The 18,089-nt window shown below is 46.0% G+C and overlaps 1 protein-coding gene across 3 annotated transcripts in view; it reads right to left on the bottom strand.

Moving 5' to 3' along the window:
* Nucleotides 1-18,089, bottom strand: part of FAM171A2 (family with sequence similarity 171 member A2) — a 133,768-nt gene that overhangs the window by 83,075 nt on the left and 32,604 nt on the right. For 2 of the 3 annotated variants that reach the window (XM_030220540.1, XM_030220538.1), the window contains exon 2: nucleotides 3,391-3,618. In XM_030220540.1, coding sequence (XP_030076400.1) covers nucleotides 3,391-3,618 — 228 coding nt within the window. Of the gene's footprint in view, nucleotides 1-3,390; nucleotides 3,619-11,351; nucleotides 11,407-18,089 lie in introns of those variants that run through there. The other variant, XM_030220539.1, reaches the window with a different exon arrangement.

The raw sequence follows: 18,089 nt of genomic DNA, 5'->3' as shown, positions 1-18,089 counted from the left end.
CTTTGTAAGAGGGAACACAGACTACAGTTCTGGGGACGGTGCTCGGCCCCCAGACACTGAAGACACGAAGAGTGCCTATCAGTGAGCGAGATTACCCGGGCGCACTGGGTGCACTTCTTGAAGCCGCTGGAAGGCTTCGATGTCATGGGCGGAAAAATCACGCCGGCGAAGTCAAAATCCGAAATGACGAATTTGGAGCACCAAAACTTTAAGGGAGAAAAATCTCGACCGAGGCCGAAAAGAGGCCTACCCCGACAACGAAAGAAAACTTACCGGGGCAAAAACTGGAAATACGGGAAGAGGCAAACGAAACCCAGGAGGGTTTCCGGAGCACCTTCCGAACGAAAAGAACTTTTCCGAAGAAAAAACACGTCGATTAAAGAACGGACGCGCGAGGTCGACTCTCCGGGGCTCACCACGGCAAAAAACACAGCCGTACCGAGTGCGGACGAAAGAAGACTGGCCGGCTCGAGCCGGTTTCGGGCGGGAAGACGGCCGCGCATGCGCGGTGCGCGCGGGCGCGCGAGAGCTAGCAAAGGTCTTTGCTAGGAAGATTCCGATTGGAGGGGCTGCCGAGGACGTCACCCATCAGTGAGAACAAGCAGCCTGCTTGTCCTCGGAGAATAGAGAAATGCACTTCAAGATTTAATAAAGGCAATTTTACAGACTTAAAAACACACTGTTCTGTCACAAAACTCAATACAAGTGACGACAAGAAGCCACTGTAAATGCTTCAAAAGTGTAGTCACTGTATCACGCTTGGACTTAAATAAAATAATCTTGGCTGCTGTGTTCTGTAAAAGTTGCATTCTAGACCCCCCCCCCCCCCACCCTGCCCGCAATGGATCCCAAGATGATGTCAGCATTGCAAAATCCTCCCACCTAGTCTGAACAAGTCTGGGTGCAGAAGTAAGAGCCACTGAAACTGCCGGTACAACTCTCCCATGGTGTTTCTTAGGCATGCTGAGGAAAGCAGAGGAGTGACCAACATGTCTTCCCTCTAGGGCACCATCTTGCCCCCCACCCCCCTTATTCTAGACAAAGTTTTAGAGCAGCCTAAATAAAGAGACTTGCAACGATCCAGCTTTGCAGTGACAATTGCATGAATTATCTTCTGTAAATTGTCTATAGAAAAAAAAAAGTCCCCAAATTTGCCACAGAAAGTGTACTTTTACAAACTATACTATATTATACATTACTATGTCTACTACTGCAGACACTGGTAATTAATTTTGCAGTATTAACATAAAGGGCTCTCAAGAATGGAACCAGTGTGCTTTAATAAAGTCCCGACACGGGCAGTGTTTCTGGGTGAATAAACACCTGCTTCAGGGGGTCAATTCCGCCAAACCACACTAGGGGACCTTTTTACTAAAGGGTTGGCGCGCGGCCACTCCGGAACTACCACTGGGCTCCTTGTTCCAACCCCCAGTGTGTGCCATTTCCGGCGCTACAACATTATTTTCTATTCTTGTAGCGCTGGTGCTTAGTGCTCCTTCCCCAAAATGGCTGCGCGGTAAGTGGCTCAGTTATCACACAAGAGAAGATCCGCTGACAAGCGGAGAACTCAAACACCCCACGGAAGAGACAACAAAGTACAAAAAGTGGGAGAGCGACCAAGGATATCAGAAACTGGACGATGTGCTTAAATCAAAACGTTTATTGGAGGTTTTGAAGACTCGACACAACGTCGTGTTTCGGCCGTCAGGCCTGCATCAGGAGTCTGCTGTGCAGGATATTGCAGAAAAATGATGATGAAGAAATCTTTGAAGTCGTCACAACAGTCTCTTGCACGAAAGATGATTGAATGATGATGAAGATAATCCTTCAACAGTAGCGTAATAGTCTTGAAAAAGACTGTTTTGTAGATAATCCGCTGCATGCACTGCTAGGTCATCTTCAACTCCTCCCTCTCCTCTGCACATATTCAGCAGACTGCTAAAACCTGTCGCATCTTTCTCTATATCATCACCAAAATTCGCCCTTTCCTTTCTGAGCACACTACCAGAACCCTCATCCACACTCTTTATCACCTCTCGCTTAGACTATTGCAACTTGCTTCTCACAGGTCTCCCACTTAGCCATCTTTCACCTCTTCAATCTGTTCAAAATTCTGCTGCACGACTAATATTCCACCAGTGTCGTTATGCTCATATTAGCCCTCTCCTCAAGTCACTTCACTGGCTTCCTATCTGTTTCCGCATACAGTTCAAACTCCTCTTATTGACCTATAAGTGCATTCACTCTGCAGCTCCTCAGTACCTCTCCACTCTCATCTCTCCCTACATTCCTCCCCGGGAACTCCGTTCACTGGGTAAATCTCTCTATCTGCACCCTCCTCCTCCACCGCTAACTCCAGACTCCATTCTTTTTATCTTGGAGCACCATATGCCTGGAATAGACTTCCTGAGCCGGTATGTCAAGCTCCATCTCTGGCCGTCTTCAAATCTAGGCTAAAAGCCCACTTTTTGATGCTGCTTTTAACTCCTAACCCTTGTTCATTTGTTCAGAACCCATATTTTATCATCCTCACTTTAATATTCCCTTATCTCTTATTTCTCTTTGTTGTCTGTCCTAATCAGATTGTAAGCGCTGTCGAGCAGGGACTGTCTCTTTATGTCCAGTGTACAGTGCTGCGTACGTCTAGTAGCGCTATAGAAATGGTGAGTAGTAGTAGTTCTTTTTGAGAACAAAAAACAGCCTTTTACCCGCTGTCATAAAAGGAGGCCTCAACACACATCAAAAACTCGTGCTGACCCTAGCGCAGGCTCCCTTTTACCGCAGTTTGGATCCGTCTGAGTCTTCATTCGAAGCTCCCGCTGAAACTGGAGGGTTTACAGGAATCATTTCAGCAGTCACACAGGAGCTCGAATGAGTCACTTCCCCCAGACGGGTCCATCACCAAAGGTTTTCTGAGTGCAATAACATTTGCCACATCATTCTCGGTGCATCGGGAGGGGGGGGGGGACGACAGATTTTCTACATTCTGCCCTTCATTGAAGTTTTTCCACTAGAGCACACTACTATTGTTCTCTTGTGCCAATACATCTACACTTCGATTTTAGACTAGTGTAGTTTAGCAGAACTGACCCCCCCCCCCCCCGAGGCAGGCGTTTGTTCACGCCGAAACACAGCCCCTGTCGGATCTTTATTAAAGCACACTTGTTCCGTTCTCAAGAGCCTTTTGTGCTTTTTTTCTGGACTGCTTGTTTTGAGTACTTTGACCCTCTCTGTTGTATGCAGTATTAATATCAAAGAAAGATCCTGGAAGCAGTAAGACAGATTTATAAAACAATGCACAGAACACTAATCCTCCAACCTGCAGCCTTAGACTGCACACTTGCATGCACACACACCCGGGGACACAAAGAAGAGAGTGTGCCATCTTACGTGGGAGCTTGTCGACCCGCCAGGGGACAGAGTTGGTGATGAAGCCCCGCTTGGCTGCCGTGACCAGGATCCACGTGCCCAGGCGGTACCTGATGGTCAACATGGCCACACCCTCAGGGTCTGTGGCCCCAGATGCCAAGGATGTCTGGTTCCCATAGATCTCCACAGCAGCCTGGGCCAAAGGTGAGAGGTCGTTGTTTTCATACACCTGGATCTTGATCAGCACCTCTACAACAGACAAAAGTAGACAACACAGGTGTTACCAGCAGGAAAAGGAGCACATCATTTTATTTATTTAGATTTTGCTCACACCTTTTCCAGTAGCAGCTCAAGGTGAGTTACATTCATGTACACTGGATATTTCTCTGTCCCAGGAGGGCTCACAATCTAAGTTTGTACCTGAGGCAATGGACGGTTAAGTGACTTGCCCAAGATCACAAGGAGCAGCAGTGGGATTTGAACCGGCCACCTCTGGATTGCAAGACCGGTGCTCTAACCACTAGGCCACTCCTCCATAAATAAATGAGGACTGATAAAGACCAATTATAGCACCCATTCTGCCCAACTGTCTTGCTGACTGGTTCTCTATCAGTTTGGGTAGACGGCATTGCATTAAGTGTGGGGATTTATATACCCAACTCCCCCCCCCCCCCTAATGCCCCATGTCTTTTATCACAGAAGATAGAAACATGACGGCAGATAAAGCCATCGTCTGCCCATCCTCTGTAACCCCTAACTTTTTACTGTTCCTAAGCGATCCCACGTGCTTATCCCATGCCTTCTTAAATTCTGGACCAGTCCTCAACTCCACAACCTCCAGCGGAAGCACCCTTTCCGTGAAATAACACTTTCTTAGATTACTCCTAAGCCTATTCCCTCTTAACTTCATTGTATGCCCCCTCGTTCCAGGCTCCACTAAATAACACTGGCAGTCCTAGATGAGTTCTGGGTAGTCCACAGGCTGTTTCACTCTGGGATTTGTAGTTCAGAGCAGTCCTGTGTTATCCAGTTTCTCATACCTGTTCCCATCACTGTCTGTCCTCAGCAAGCCCACTGATGTTAGGGTTGTAACAGCTGCTTTGTGCAGGTTAACCCCGCCTAGCTGGAAGCCAAATGCAGCTGTGCAATTGATGCTGTGATTTAACCCTAACCAGGGTCCCTCAGCAGACTCAGTGCTCCACAGCTCAGGTTAACAGATGAGTCCATATCAGACACAGGACTGCTCTGAACTACAAATCCCAGAGTGCAACAGGGTAGTCTACATACTACCCAGAACTCATCTAGGACTGCCAGTGTTATTTAGTGGAGCCTGGAGTATGCATGTGAGGAAAGCTACCTGCCCCTTATCTAGTGATACCACCATGCTTCTCCCAGCTCATCACTCCCCCCCCCCCCCCACCCAAAAGAGGGAAAGATTATGTGACTGCACACACTGGCCTACATTACTGCTGACCGAGAAGTTACATCCTCATGCTCATTCCCCACACATGTGCACCTCTGCCACAAGCATGCTGAAAGAGTGGAGGAGTGGCCTAGTGGTTAGGGTGGTGGACTTTGGTCCTGGGGAACTGAGTTTGATTCCCACTTCAGGCACAGGCAGCTCCTTGTGACTCTGGGCAAGTCACTTAACCCTCCATTGCCCCATGAAAGCCGCATTGAGCCTGCCATGAGTAGGAAAGCATGGGGTACAAATGTAACAAAAATAAAATAGATACTATTGGAGATTCTACATGGAATGTTACTACTATTGGAGATTCTACATGGAATGTTGCTATTCCACTAGCTCTTCACAAGTCCAAAGATAAGAACTGTGTGTGTGCAAACAGCTTATCTATATAGTGATTTTATTACATTTTTAGTTTTTTCGTATATAATATTTTATATTATTATGTATTGATTTGGGAGCCCTTGGAAGATACCACTTTAAGGCAACTTCATTGTTTTTTGCCTAGTGGCATAGTCTCTCTTCATTGGGTCGTCCCTTTATTTGACTATTTATAAGTGCTGTTGCAAACACACTCTACCAAGTGCTCAAGTTACTACGAGAAGCTGCGTGCATAGACTGTTGGGAATTCAGAGCGGGCCATTCTAACCCGAGTCCCTGATGAAAGCAGTGAAACCCGCGGCGTCGGGCGCAATTTAGGGGAAGCCTAAGCGGACTCCAACAGCAAAAGAATATGTAGTGGCATTCAAGATAAGTTTAAGTTTTTCATTTTATTCATTTTTTTCATTTAGAGCACGCATATTTTTTGAGCACTTGGTAGAGTGTGTTTGCAACAGCACTTATAAATAGTCAAATAAAGGGACGACCCAATGAAGAGAGACTATGCCACTAGGCAAAAAACAATGAAGTTGCCTTAAAGTGGTATCTTCCGAGGGCTCCCAAATCAATACATAATAATATAAAATATTATATACGAAAAAACTAAAAATGTAATAAAATCACTATATAGATAAGCTGTTTGCACACACACAGTTCTTATCTTTGGACTTGTGAAGAGCGTGATTATATTTACCAAAGATTTTGTAGTTTGGAGATTTAAGTGGTTTCAGCTATTCCACTAGCAACATTCCATGTAGAAGGCTGCGCAGGCTTCTGTTTCTGTGAGTCTGACGTCCTGCACGTACGTGCAGGAAGGACGTCAGACTCGCAGAAGCAGAAGCCTGCGTGGCCACATTGGTGATCTGCAAGGGCCAACTTCTACATGGAATGTTGCTAGTGGAATAGCAACATTCCATGTAGAATCTCAAATAGCACCAACAGTGGAGGAGTGGCCTAGTGGTCAGGGTGGCGGACTTTGGTCCTGGGGAACTGAGTTTGATTCCCACTTCAGGCACAGGCAGCTCCTTGTGACTCTGGGCAAGTCCCTTAACCCTCCATTGCCCCATGTAAGCCGCATTGAGCCTGCCATGAGTGGGAAAGCGCGGGGTACAAATGTAACAAAAAAAAAAAAAAAAGCGCCAGGTCAAAAAGGTCAAACAGAACCGGTAATGGCTTTCTCCTTAGTGCATCTATGGATTTATGGTGCCAGTGAAAACTCGAAAACTACAGGTGCAATGAGGATTGTCAGGAGTCCTAAGAATGACATGCCCTCTCGCCCCACCCCACCCCACGCCTACTGAGAAGAACATACAGCGCTATCCTGGAAGGCATGCAAACACTGTTCCCCTACATGGCTCTACACGTGTATATGACGGCAGCTTCCTCCCTGAATACTGCCAGTACAACTGTTCCGCCCCTTCTCCCTCCCTAAGAATAAATTCTCTTTGCCAGCAAGTAGAACTCAAGAAAAGGTACCGAATTCCCTTCATCCACAGAGGCCACCAGAGCCTTATAACAGGATTTGTGTGCGTTTATTTTAGTCTCTGGGTCTCAGTTCTTTTCCATGTAACAGGGTTTATAAAGTGAGAGGCTGCCAGGACAGTCCTTCTTCAGTCTAAGTACTTTGAAAACAGGCCTAAGTGTCTCCCTGCCAAAATACTTGTCTTCTCCAGCGGAATCCTCTGCTATTCCAGTACTAAGACCCTTCCCACACAAAGCCCTACCAATACATCTCACTGCTGCCCTACAGCACCCCTTCTGTTCGAGTACTAAGACACCCACATACAACCCTATTAATGCACCTCACTGCTACCCAAGTACCGAGACCCCCCCCCCCCCCACATACAATTCTGCAACTGCAGCATCACCCTACTATTCCAGTCGTGAGACACCCACATACAGCTCTGCCAGTGCATCTCACTGCTTCCCTACAGCACTCCCTGCTGAGACCTCCTACACAGCCCTGCCAATGCAGCTCACTCCTATCCTGCAGCATCATCCCCCTGTTATCACAACTGGCCTCATTTTTTTACCCCATTGCAAGCATGGAGTTGAAGTCTTGCTTTCAAATCAAATGGTGGGGGAGGAATGAGTAGGGATAAAGAATCAGCCTGTTGGGAAGAGAGAGAGAGAGAGAGAGAGAGAGAGAGAGAGAGGAAACAGCTAAGTGGCAACCCTAAAGAATGATGAATGAGGCCTTATACGTTCATATCATATGACAGTGTCTGCAGAGTCCAATATGACGGGATCCAGTGACTTCATCCAACTATGCGAAAGCAGTACCTTAAATTTCAAGTTTAGCATCAACCCCATCTTTCTAGAAATCAAAGCTGTAGTATTGCTCACCAATTTTACAGTTCAATCAACACTAGAGAGTTAATCACAAATGCACTGAGTTAGTCTTATGAAAAAGTCTCAGCAACAGCTTGGTTGACAACAGAAATTATTATTCTTGGCATTTATAATAGAATATTGGCACTGTTTTCATGAAGAAACCAGCAGGAACTGTTTCTGAGAAAGGGGGAAGGGAACAGGACAAGTACAGCAATAGAGTAGCCCTGGAAGACACCTTACAGACCACATGTATGCACAGGTGGGTAACTGGGTTAAGTTACCCAAAGTCTCATTGGCCCCTCAGAGACCACCTTAAGCTAAGGCTTTTCAATGTGCCCCATGTCAGAAGGGCCAGATTATTAAGCCAGTCCTGGATTTTTCCCCAATCTTTGCTGGGAATTCTGGTCCCCGTGTTCCTAAAGGTACGAACTATGCAGCAATCGGTGTAATAAGGTGCACCAGAACTGCTGTCACAGCGTCCCATATGGCTGTCCTCATCAAATTCTGCTTCAGGAAGTAGGCCATTCCCATCCTCTTCCCCTCCCCCCATAGTCATGAAAGGGTTTGAAATCTAAATGCATTTAACCATCAGTAAAAAATAGGTGGCCTAACCTTGCACAGCTCCAGGCTGAACATGCAAGCACCCCCCCCCCCCCCCAAAGCCAGATCTTTCAAGCCTGCTGCTTCCTCCTCGGCAGCAGCCACCATTCCAGACAGAATTTCTGTTACCCTAGTAACATCCTCCTGCCACCTCCCACCCTCTTCACCCCCCTCCACACCAAAAATAGAAAAGGAGATTTATACGGGAAAGGAAAACAACGCAAGACAAAGACAAGGAGAGGTCCAGAAACCTCTTCCCTCTTTATATGATTTGCATTTGGAATGATGGGGGTGGACTGAGCACAATTCACACGTATTTAATAGAGGTGTTGTTTTTTTTTTATACTTTTAGAGGGGGAGATTGTGATATATTAAGGTTCATCAGCAAAAAATAGGGACTATTAGCATAAGTACTGGCTGATTTATAATAATTTGAATAAGCCCATATTTTGATAATACTGATATACGCACATACCTAAGCTAGGCCATGAAAAATGAAGATTTAAGGGGAAAAAACATCTTAGATAATAAAATAAAAGGACAATTTTTAGAATGAACAACAGACTGAAAAGGAGAAGGGGAAATCAGAAGATGAGATGGCCAGACAGCATATGGAGGACAAGGCTTTGGACTCAGCAGGGCTTTCTTTTGTTTTGTTTTTTTAATTCACTTTCTGATGAGAAGCCAAAACTGAAAATCTGAAAGACCTGGGCTTCTGCAATCACATTGATCCCTTCCCGAGAGTGAAGCACAGCCACAAAGCTGCTGCTTCCGGCCCTTCAGCGCTGCAGGCATTTAGGAAAGCAAGCACATGATTGGTTTCTGTCCCCCCCACCAGCCCTAGGGACACATTATGCTCTCTAAGCCAAAAACCCTTTTGAGCACCAGCTAGAGATGCTAACTGCTTCCAGATTTGCCCAACAAGGCTCATCCAGTACTGGGTTTACCCCACTGAATGCAGAGTCGAAGGAAGGTAAAGGTCAGATTCAATGCTAAAATCCTTGAAATCTGTTAAAGACGGATTTCCCGGATCTCGCGGATTCTGCATGGGCTACCTTAAAAACGGTGTCCTTTTCTTTTTTTGACAGCCACTGCCTCCTTCGTCATGCAGGGGAGCCCCTGCGCTGGCGTGGTCAGTCCTTCTTTGCTGGGTCCTGCTACCCCCACAGGAAGAGAAAGGCACGTCACGGGGGCAGAACCCAGCAGGGAATGACAGAATACATCAGTGCAGGGGCTCGTGTGACGAAAGAGGCAGCGGCAGTCAAAAGAACAGCGCACCTTGCTTATCTAGGCTGGGAGAGGAAAAGTCTATATACCATATACTTCCTGCAGTATATCCATTAGTCCTCCATGTAGAGGGCACAAAACCTAATTATTTTTGATTTATTGCTGTCAGTGTCACATGGAGTGCAAATAAAGGTTCTTCTAGAGACAGATAATGCACAAGTGTGACATCACCACAGAGAGATTACAGGGGTCTACAGGTCAGTGGCAATGGGGAGGGAGGATACTGGAAGCTGCTGTACCGACTGGGGGGGGAGGGGTAGAGCAAAAAGAGAGAGAGACAAAGTTGGATAATTATTATCCAGGAAAGGAGCATAATAGATATTAAGAAGAGATGCTATAGACGGGGGAGGGGGGGAGGAGACATTCTGGAGATCAAGGGGGCAGGACAGGAAGGAGTGACACACTGCACATTAAGAGGGCAGGGAAGGAGACATGCTGGAAATTAAGTGAGAGGGGAATGAAAGAGAGACATAGAGGGGAAATAAGGAGATTCTTTGGAGGGGAGAGAGAAGGAAGGAGAGAGAAGCTGGAAATAGGAGGGGAGGAAGGAGGAAAGCAATGCTGGAAATCATGGGAGGGGAGAAGGAAGGAGACCTCGGGCGTAGCCAACCCTCCAATTTTTGATGTGCCCGGGGGTGGACTGGGGTGTGAACACATTCCAACCTCCTCCTCTCTCCTCTCCACCCCCCACACTAAACATACCTTTGCTGGCAGGGATTCCGAGGCCCAGCCAATAAGAAATACAGTTCCCCAGCTGCTCCCCTCCATGCTGTGCTTCTTTAATGAAGAAGTTGGTTGCATTTCTCCAGTCGCCAACTTCAGGACTTCCCGAGCATGCTTTTGGTTTAAGGGGGCACAAGCTCCTCCCGGACCCCACTCCCACCTTTAAACCAGCTGCGCTCCTAAACCATGCATCTTCCTCTACATTCACTATCATTCCATTGTTCAGTTTACATCACCTGTGTCCCACACCCCTCCACAGCATCCAGTATCTCTCTCATTCCTACCTCTCAAGCTTCCGCTGTATTGTACATCATTTGTATCCTTCCTCTCCACCCCCCCCCCCCCCCCGTGACACCCAACATTTCACTCTTCTCCTCACCCTCAAAACGCCTACATCTCTTGCCTTTATTTGTCCTCCCATGATTCACAGCATCTGTCTGTCAGTAGTTCAGCCACGAGGAGGGAGTGCTGAGGAGGGCCAGGCTCAGGCACCTGCAGCACCCCTTTAAAACAACTGGCGGGGAGAAATACAGTTCCCCAGCTGCTCCCCTCCTTCTAGTTTCTCACACATGCTCAGTTTTGCATGAACTGAGCATGCTCAGGGAGTCCTGCATTAAAGAAGCACAGAAGGAGGGAAGGGACTGAGAAACTATATTTCTTTGGCTGGCAGGGCCTTGGCATCCTCACCAGCAAAGGTATGTTTAGAGCGGGGCAGGGGGGAGAGTAGGGGGGAGGTTCAACCCCCCTGGTCTCATTCCTTCTCCCCTACCATGATTTCCAGAATGCTCTCCTCCTTTCTCCCCTTCCATTATTTCCATCTTCTATCCCCCCCCCCCCCCCAAGCTAGGCCTGTTGGTCTAGTGGAAACCCATACCCCCCATATCGTCTCATAAGTGTTTGAGGCTTGTGCAGATGAGGACAGGACCCAAAGGGATGAGGACAAACTTTGTTCCCGTGTCATTCTTTACTCCCATTATTCTGACTTTCCCTTTCACTTCTTCAAAATTAGGGATTCTGTGTTCTTATCCCACACCTTTCTTAATTATCTTACTGTTTTTTGTCTCCTGTTCCATATATCTAGGTACCTGACATCCTTTCTTCCTTCAATATTGCAAACCCTAGCTCGTTTCTGGCTTTACTGATCTCCCACCCCAGGCTTCTCTGACCGTTCCCCAATTCTTTGTGAACACTCAACTGGATTTCCTGGTCACTTCCTGTTCAGGCACATACTGCACCTGGGCCATGCTGTCACCAACACTCATCTGCAGCTTCCAACCTGGGGGAGCAAGGACATTTAAAAAACAGGGCTTAGGGCACATAAGAAGGCTACTTTCAAAGGCATTTAGCCAAATAAATTGGCCCATCTGAAACGGCTCCTCCCAGTTCAACAATAGCTAAGCCCAGGTTTTCCCAGCACGTATACTTCAGTCTGGATTATGAGGAAGAGTGCCCAGAGGCACCTCTAGGACAGGGGTGTAACACAGAATGCATACATGATGTGTGCAAAGTGTATGTATACTATTCCCACCTGCAGAGACAGATGAGGAAAAGTGAATGGGAGCTTTTATGGATACCTAACTCTAGCTAATTCCCAAAGGAAGTTACTTTTGGAAATCATCTAGAAAGTTGGCCTACTAAAAGCACCGAAACACTTTGCAACAACCTGGGCTACAGAGAATTGTCCCCCTAAACCAAGGGTTCTCAACCCAGGACTCGGGACACATCTAGCCAGTCAGGTTTTCTGGATATCCGCAATGAATATGCATGAGAAATTTGCATACACTACCTCCATAATATTATTATTTAGATTTTGCTCACACCTTTTTCAGTAGTAGCTTGAGGTGAGTTATATTCAGGTACTCTGCATATTTCTCTGTCCCAGGAAGCTACTACTGAAAAAGGTGTGACCAAAATCCAAATAAATACATAAACCACTGACCTAAATGAAGAAAGCTGGAGACACAAACAGTTTCACAGGGAAAGTTTTGAGGCAACAGAGTAGAAAAAGTAACATTTGCTCACCCATGGAATTTCTCTTTTCATGCAGTGATACATACACAGACAGACTGACAGACCTCACATAACAGCAGCTGTTCAAAGCATTGCAGAGAGCTGAAATGGCTGCTGGTGACTGCAACTCAGTCAGCCAGAGGAAGGGAGGGGACTGAGGTTCCACACTTCAAGCAAGGTTAGAGCTCACTATTAAATGACCCATGGATAGCTAGGAGTGGCCTAGTGGTTAGAGCACCGGTCTTGCAATCCAGAAGTGGCCGGTTCAAATCCCACTGCTGCTCCTTGTGATCTTGGGCAAGTCACTTAACCCTCCATTGCCTCAGGTACAAACTTAGATTGTGAGCCCTCCTGGGACAGAGAAATGGCCTAGTGGTTAGGGTGGTTGACTCTGGTCCTGAGGAACTGAGTTCAATTCCCACTTCAGGCACAGGCAGCTCCTTGTGACTTTGGGCAAGTCACTTAACCCTCCATTGCCCCATGTAAGCCGCATTGAGCCTGCCATGAGTGGGAAAGCGCGGGGTACAAATGTAACAAAAAATAAATATCCAGAGTACCTGAATGTAACTCACCTTGAGGAACTACTGAAAAAGGGGTGAGCAAAATCTAAATAAATAAAACGTACACCATAACTATAAAATCCTAGTGCCTGCAAAAGCTACCATCAACTCATTGGTATCAGGATTACTGCAAACCTCCTACCAAGATTTGTCATGAGAGCAATGTCTCTAAGCAAATTTGTTTTACACATACAATGCACTTGAAAGCTAGGTTCTGTTGGGTATGTAGTACTGGCAGGATTCACGAGTAGCTAGCCCTCCCCCCCCCCCCCCCCAATGCTCCACCTCCTCTACAGTCTTGGAGGCAAATCTTGGAACTGTAGGACCATTTCTAATCCTCAGAGGCTCCCAGGTCCTTCCCAACAGAAGCAAGGCCCTCGATCTTCAATCACTGCAAGATCTTGGCAGAAAAATCAGTCAGTCACTACAGGCTGGGATTGTTCCAGAAATTAAAATGTAATTACTGTCAAAGGGTAAAGGATGATAATGTGTGCACGGAAATCTGATGATAATCGATGCAGAAACTGAAACTAAACTAACACAATCCATAAAAAAAGGTCCAAAATCAATTAAAATCCACATCTTGGGGGGGGGGGGGGGGGTCTCTTCCCCTATTTTGCTAGCACAGGACTTCTTAAACATCCTCCCCACTGGGACTTTTCCTGTATTGATACCTGGATACCGTAGCTGAACCACCGATTCTTCTCCTTACTAAAAACTGAATATACATTTTAATTGGCTGGGAATTCCTTCTCAAACGAATTATTTTCTTTCACTACTGAACTCCTGAAGAACTCTGCCTGGCTGCCTTGCTCTACTCCAGGATGAGCAATCAGAGTCCTCAAGGGCCATAATCCAGTCGGGTTTTCAGGATTTCACAATGAATATGCATGAGATCTATCTACATACAATGGAAGCAGTACATGCAAAATCAATCACATGTATATTCATTGTGGAAATCCTGAAAACCTGCCAGGGTTGTGGCCCTTAGGACTGTGGTTGCCCACCCCTGCTGTACCCCAAACTGAAAATCCACCTTTTACATAAGTAATGCCACACTGGGGAAAAGACCAAAGGCCCATCAAGCCCAGCATCCTGTCCACGACAGCGGCCAATCCAGGTCAAGGGCACCTGGCAGATTCCCAAAAGTACAAACATTCTATACATATTATTCCTGAAATTGTGGATTTTTCCCCAAGTCCATTTAGTAGCGGTCTATGGACTTGTCCTTTAGGAAACTGTCCAAACCCTTTTTAAACTCTGCCAAGCTAACCGCTTTCACCACGTTCTCCGGCAACGAATTCCAGAGTTTAATTACGCGTTATCTGAAGAAAAATTTCTATTTGTTTTAAATGTACTACACTGTAGTTTCATCGCATGCCCCCTAGTCCTAGTATTTTTGGAAAGCGTGAACAGACGCTTCACATCCACCTGTTCCACTCCACTCATTATTTTATATACCTCTATCATGTCTCCCCCTCAGCCGTCTCTTCTCCAAGCTGAAAAGCCCGAGCCTCCTTAGTCTTTCTTCATAGGGAAGTCGTCCCATCTCCGCTATCATTTTAGTCGCCCTTCGCTGCACCTTTTCCAAATCTACTATATCTTTCTTGAGATGCAGCGACTAGAATTGAACACAATATTCAAGGTGCGGTCGCACCATGGAGTGATACAACGGCATTATAACATCCTCACACCTGTTTTCCATACCTTTCCTAATAATACCCAACATTCTATTTGCTTTCATAGCCGCAGCAGCACACTGAGCAGAGGGTTTCAGTGTATTATCAACGACGACGACGACACCCAGATCCCTTTCTTGGTCCGTAACTCCTAACCTTTTGAAACAAACAGGTTAATGTCTATTCTGAACTCTGAGCTTACTCTCTCTCCGTGAAGGCCAGGGGATTCTACCCTTGAATCACAATAATTTTCTCTGGAGAAAAGTGAGAGAGAAAAGAATTGGGAGCTTTCAGGACCCCTCTGCACTGAACTGAAACAGCTCTAATTCATGACATTGGTGAATATCCATAAAATCACTACATTGTGTTGTTGAAGAAAGTTATTTAGTAAAAGATAAGGGATATTCTATGAGCTCCTTACACAGTGCACCTGTGCCAGGATTCTCTCTGCAAACATTTAAATATATCACAGTCTGCCCATCACAGTAAGAGTACATTACGGAGAAAAAGAGCATTTAGCCCACTAGTCTGCCCAAGTATCCTTTCCACACTGCTAAGGCTACATTCCACATGCTGGCCACAGAACATGACCATCTGGAAGTGCTCAGTCCCTGACCCAGGTCACAGGGAAAACTTATTTCTCTCAAGTGCTCTATTCTCTTCTCCACTCAGCTCAGCGTTCATTCAGCCACAGGTTCCAGCATTTGAGCTTGGAAGTGGGTCAATGTTCCGGAATAGAGATTCGGAGTTTTGGGAGTACCAAAAAAAAAAAAACTTTGGGGTGCTGCTTCTCTCAGACCGAGAGCACCCGCTCTCCTCTACTACCAAATGTACCCGCATTGCTCTGGTAGTTCTATCAAAACCAACACCAACTTTACTGGAACTTCTGCAACCAGCAGTCAATACTCCATATATACAGTTTTATTCAAGATCAGTTGTGGTAATCTTGACCTCTCTTCCTCCTTCTCCAGGTAATTTACAGCCGTACATATTTACATCCCTCAGGTCCTTTGCCCATCCTTTTGTGACAGGAATAAATCCAAGGCTGTTTCCAAAATTCCTGATTTCCACTCCAAATCCCTGTAAGCACAGACCCTTTTGGTTGTCCTTCTTCCAGGGCTACACTTCAGACTTGGGCAAACTTCCCCTGTCCTAATCCTGCTTCCAGGCTGGAAGCCTCTTGTCCACCTGCAGCTCAACTTCCTTCTCCATTGCCACTTATTGGGCCAGCAAGGACTCGTATCCAACTTGTATTTATTTCTTGCACTCCAGGATCCCCCAATACTCTCAAGGGTCCTGGTAGGGGTACAGGCAACCAAAGACCTCGTATACCTCCTTACAATTTTATTCAACCCAAACTCTACCACTGCTGACACTTTCCACCACAGGGAAACACTTTCTCTCTGCAACTTTGGGCTGGGATTCCTCCCACCCAGGGACATCCCAATTCCAGCCCATTGGCAGGTACCTCCGTCCCCCCAGGGCCTCCAGAAGAATCTAACACTGCATTTTCTAGTAATACCCATGAATTACACAAGATTTCTCCTTCTCCAGGACAGTAAATTGTTTTTTTCTTTAGTCCTTTGACGTCCACTGTTCTGGGTTCTGGTTGGAAAGACATCCAAGATTCCCATTTGTTTCCTCCAGCTCATACCTTTGCCAAACCTAACCAGAAAGCACTGTAATAAACTAAACAGCCAACAGTACCAACACGGTTATTAGCCCAGATAAATTATATTACAATAGTCCACCTAGCCTATTACAAAGCTCTGCACCAGTCTTTGAAATACAGTTTGGTAAAAATAAAAAAAAAATAAAAAAACCTCTAATTCTTTGAAATTTCCTTAAAAATAAGCAAGTTCTTTTTACCACCGTATTCACTTGCAGATCTGGGGACAAGAAACGTGTAAATATAACCCCCAAGATTTTTTAATTGGGTTTTAAAAAAAAACTCTGGGTTACTTAACTTTAAGATGTTATCATTCCAAATATCATTTACCTATCCTAACATCAAAAACTGTGTTTTCTTCCTGATCAACATCAAGCGATGTTCACTAATCCAGTAAATATGAACATGGTATGCCTGTACTCCAGCAGTGCATTGGCGTTTGGCTATGTGTGAACTGGAAAGACCTCTGTGGTCACTCTACAACTCTCTGCTGGCAACTTCATCACTGGCAGAGGGCCAGGCTGAAAATGACATGGTAATTCTATAAAGCTTTTCCTGCTTGTAAAGGGAGTAGCCTAGTGGTTAGAGCCTGGTTTAAATCCCACTACTGCTCCTTGTGATCTTGGGCAAGACGCTTACCCCTACATTGCATCAGGTAAAAATTAGATTATAGTCTCTCTAGGGACAGGGAATACCAAGTGCACCTGAATGTAATTCACCTTGAGCTACTACAAGGTGTGAGCAAAATCCAAATAAGTTGCCCAGTGGTGTACATGTCCCAATCAGTTGGTGCATATTTACACATGCACTGCATGTAGGCATTCCTGGGGCTACAGATTGGGCACAGCATACGTGGAGTTGCGATGACCTCTGTAATGCATAAAACCATGGGCGTAGCCAGACACCCAATTTTGGGCGGACCTGAGCCCAAGGTGGGTGGGCACAAGAACCCTGCCCATGGCCCGGCGTTTCTCCCCCCCCCCCCCCCCCCAGGTGACTCTCCCCCAACTCCTCTGGTAACTTTTAAGTCCTTTAGTTCTTTGCTGGCAGTGAGCTGCAACTTGTGCTGGCCACGAGTTTTTACTCCGACAAAACTTCCTGGTCCCACAAACAGGAAGTTGTCAGAGGGAAGACTCAGGGCTGGCACAAGCAGAGGTTGTGAATCACAGCTTGCTACCGGCAAAAAACTGAAGGCTTTAAAAGGTACTGGGGGGGGGTTAGAGAAGGAGTGAAGAGACCCCAAACCGCCTGGTGGGGAGGAAAGGGAGAGATGCCAGGAGTCTTCAGCTGGTGAGGCTTGGTGCTGCAAGCCATATCACAGCTATGCTGCTGCTGGGTGGGCCTGAGTTCAAAGTGGGTGGGCCTGTGCCCACCTGTGACTATGCCACTGCATAAAACAAACATGTACACAGTGCCTGGAAAAAAAACGAGACCCCTTAAATAGGTTCAGAATACTTTGCAATAGTTTAAACATTTAGCATGACCTTTGAAAATACATTAGTATAATGGGTTTTTCTCTTAGTTCATTCAATATTTGTGTTTAAAGTGTGCTCCTTCAACCTTGACAAATTCACAAAGTCTTCAACGCCACCGAGCTGTTGGCTCAACGAATTCTGGTGTTTCATTAAAAGCTCAACTAATTTTGCGAGCTTGATGCGCTGGAGCTCCATTCTGTTGAAAAATAAGGAGTACTCACAAATGTCTCAACTTCCAGGCAAACGTTTCTGCTCTAGTAGGACGTTTTTGGGTTAGTTGGAAAAATGTTGGGGGTCCTGTTTTTTTTTCCCCAGACAGCGTGGATATGCTTAAACTACATACAGACATTTACATCAACATAAGAGCCGCTGTAAACGTGGCATCACCATTTGTGCACTACAGGGGCTGGGTCGCTTTTATATTTAAAACTATTCACGAGTTTACTTTAATCAGATATTTGATATACCAGATGCCACCCTTAGTCCAAGGGCTTCAAAACAGTTTACAAATCAATACAAGCAGAAAGGCAGAAAAAGAAA

The sequence above is a fragment of the Microcaecilia unicolor genome, chromosome 12 (assembly GCF_901765095.1).
Source record: "Microcaecilia unicolor chromosome 12, aMicUni1.1, whole genome shotgun sequence".
Classification (NCBI taxonomy): Eukaryota; Metazoa; Chordata; class Amphibia; order Gymnophiona; family Siphonopidae; genus Microcaecilia; species Microcaecilia unicolor.
This window is presented reverse-complemented; position numbering and strand designations above follow the sequence as displayed.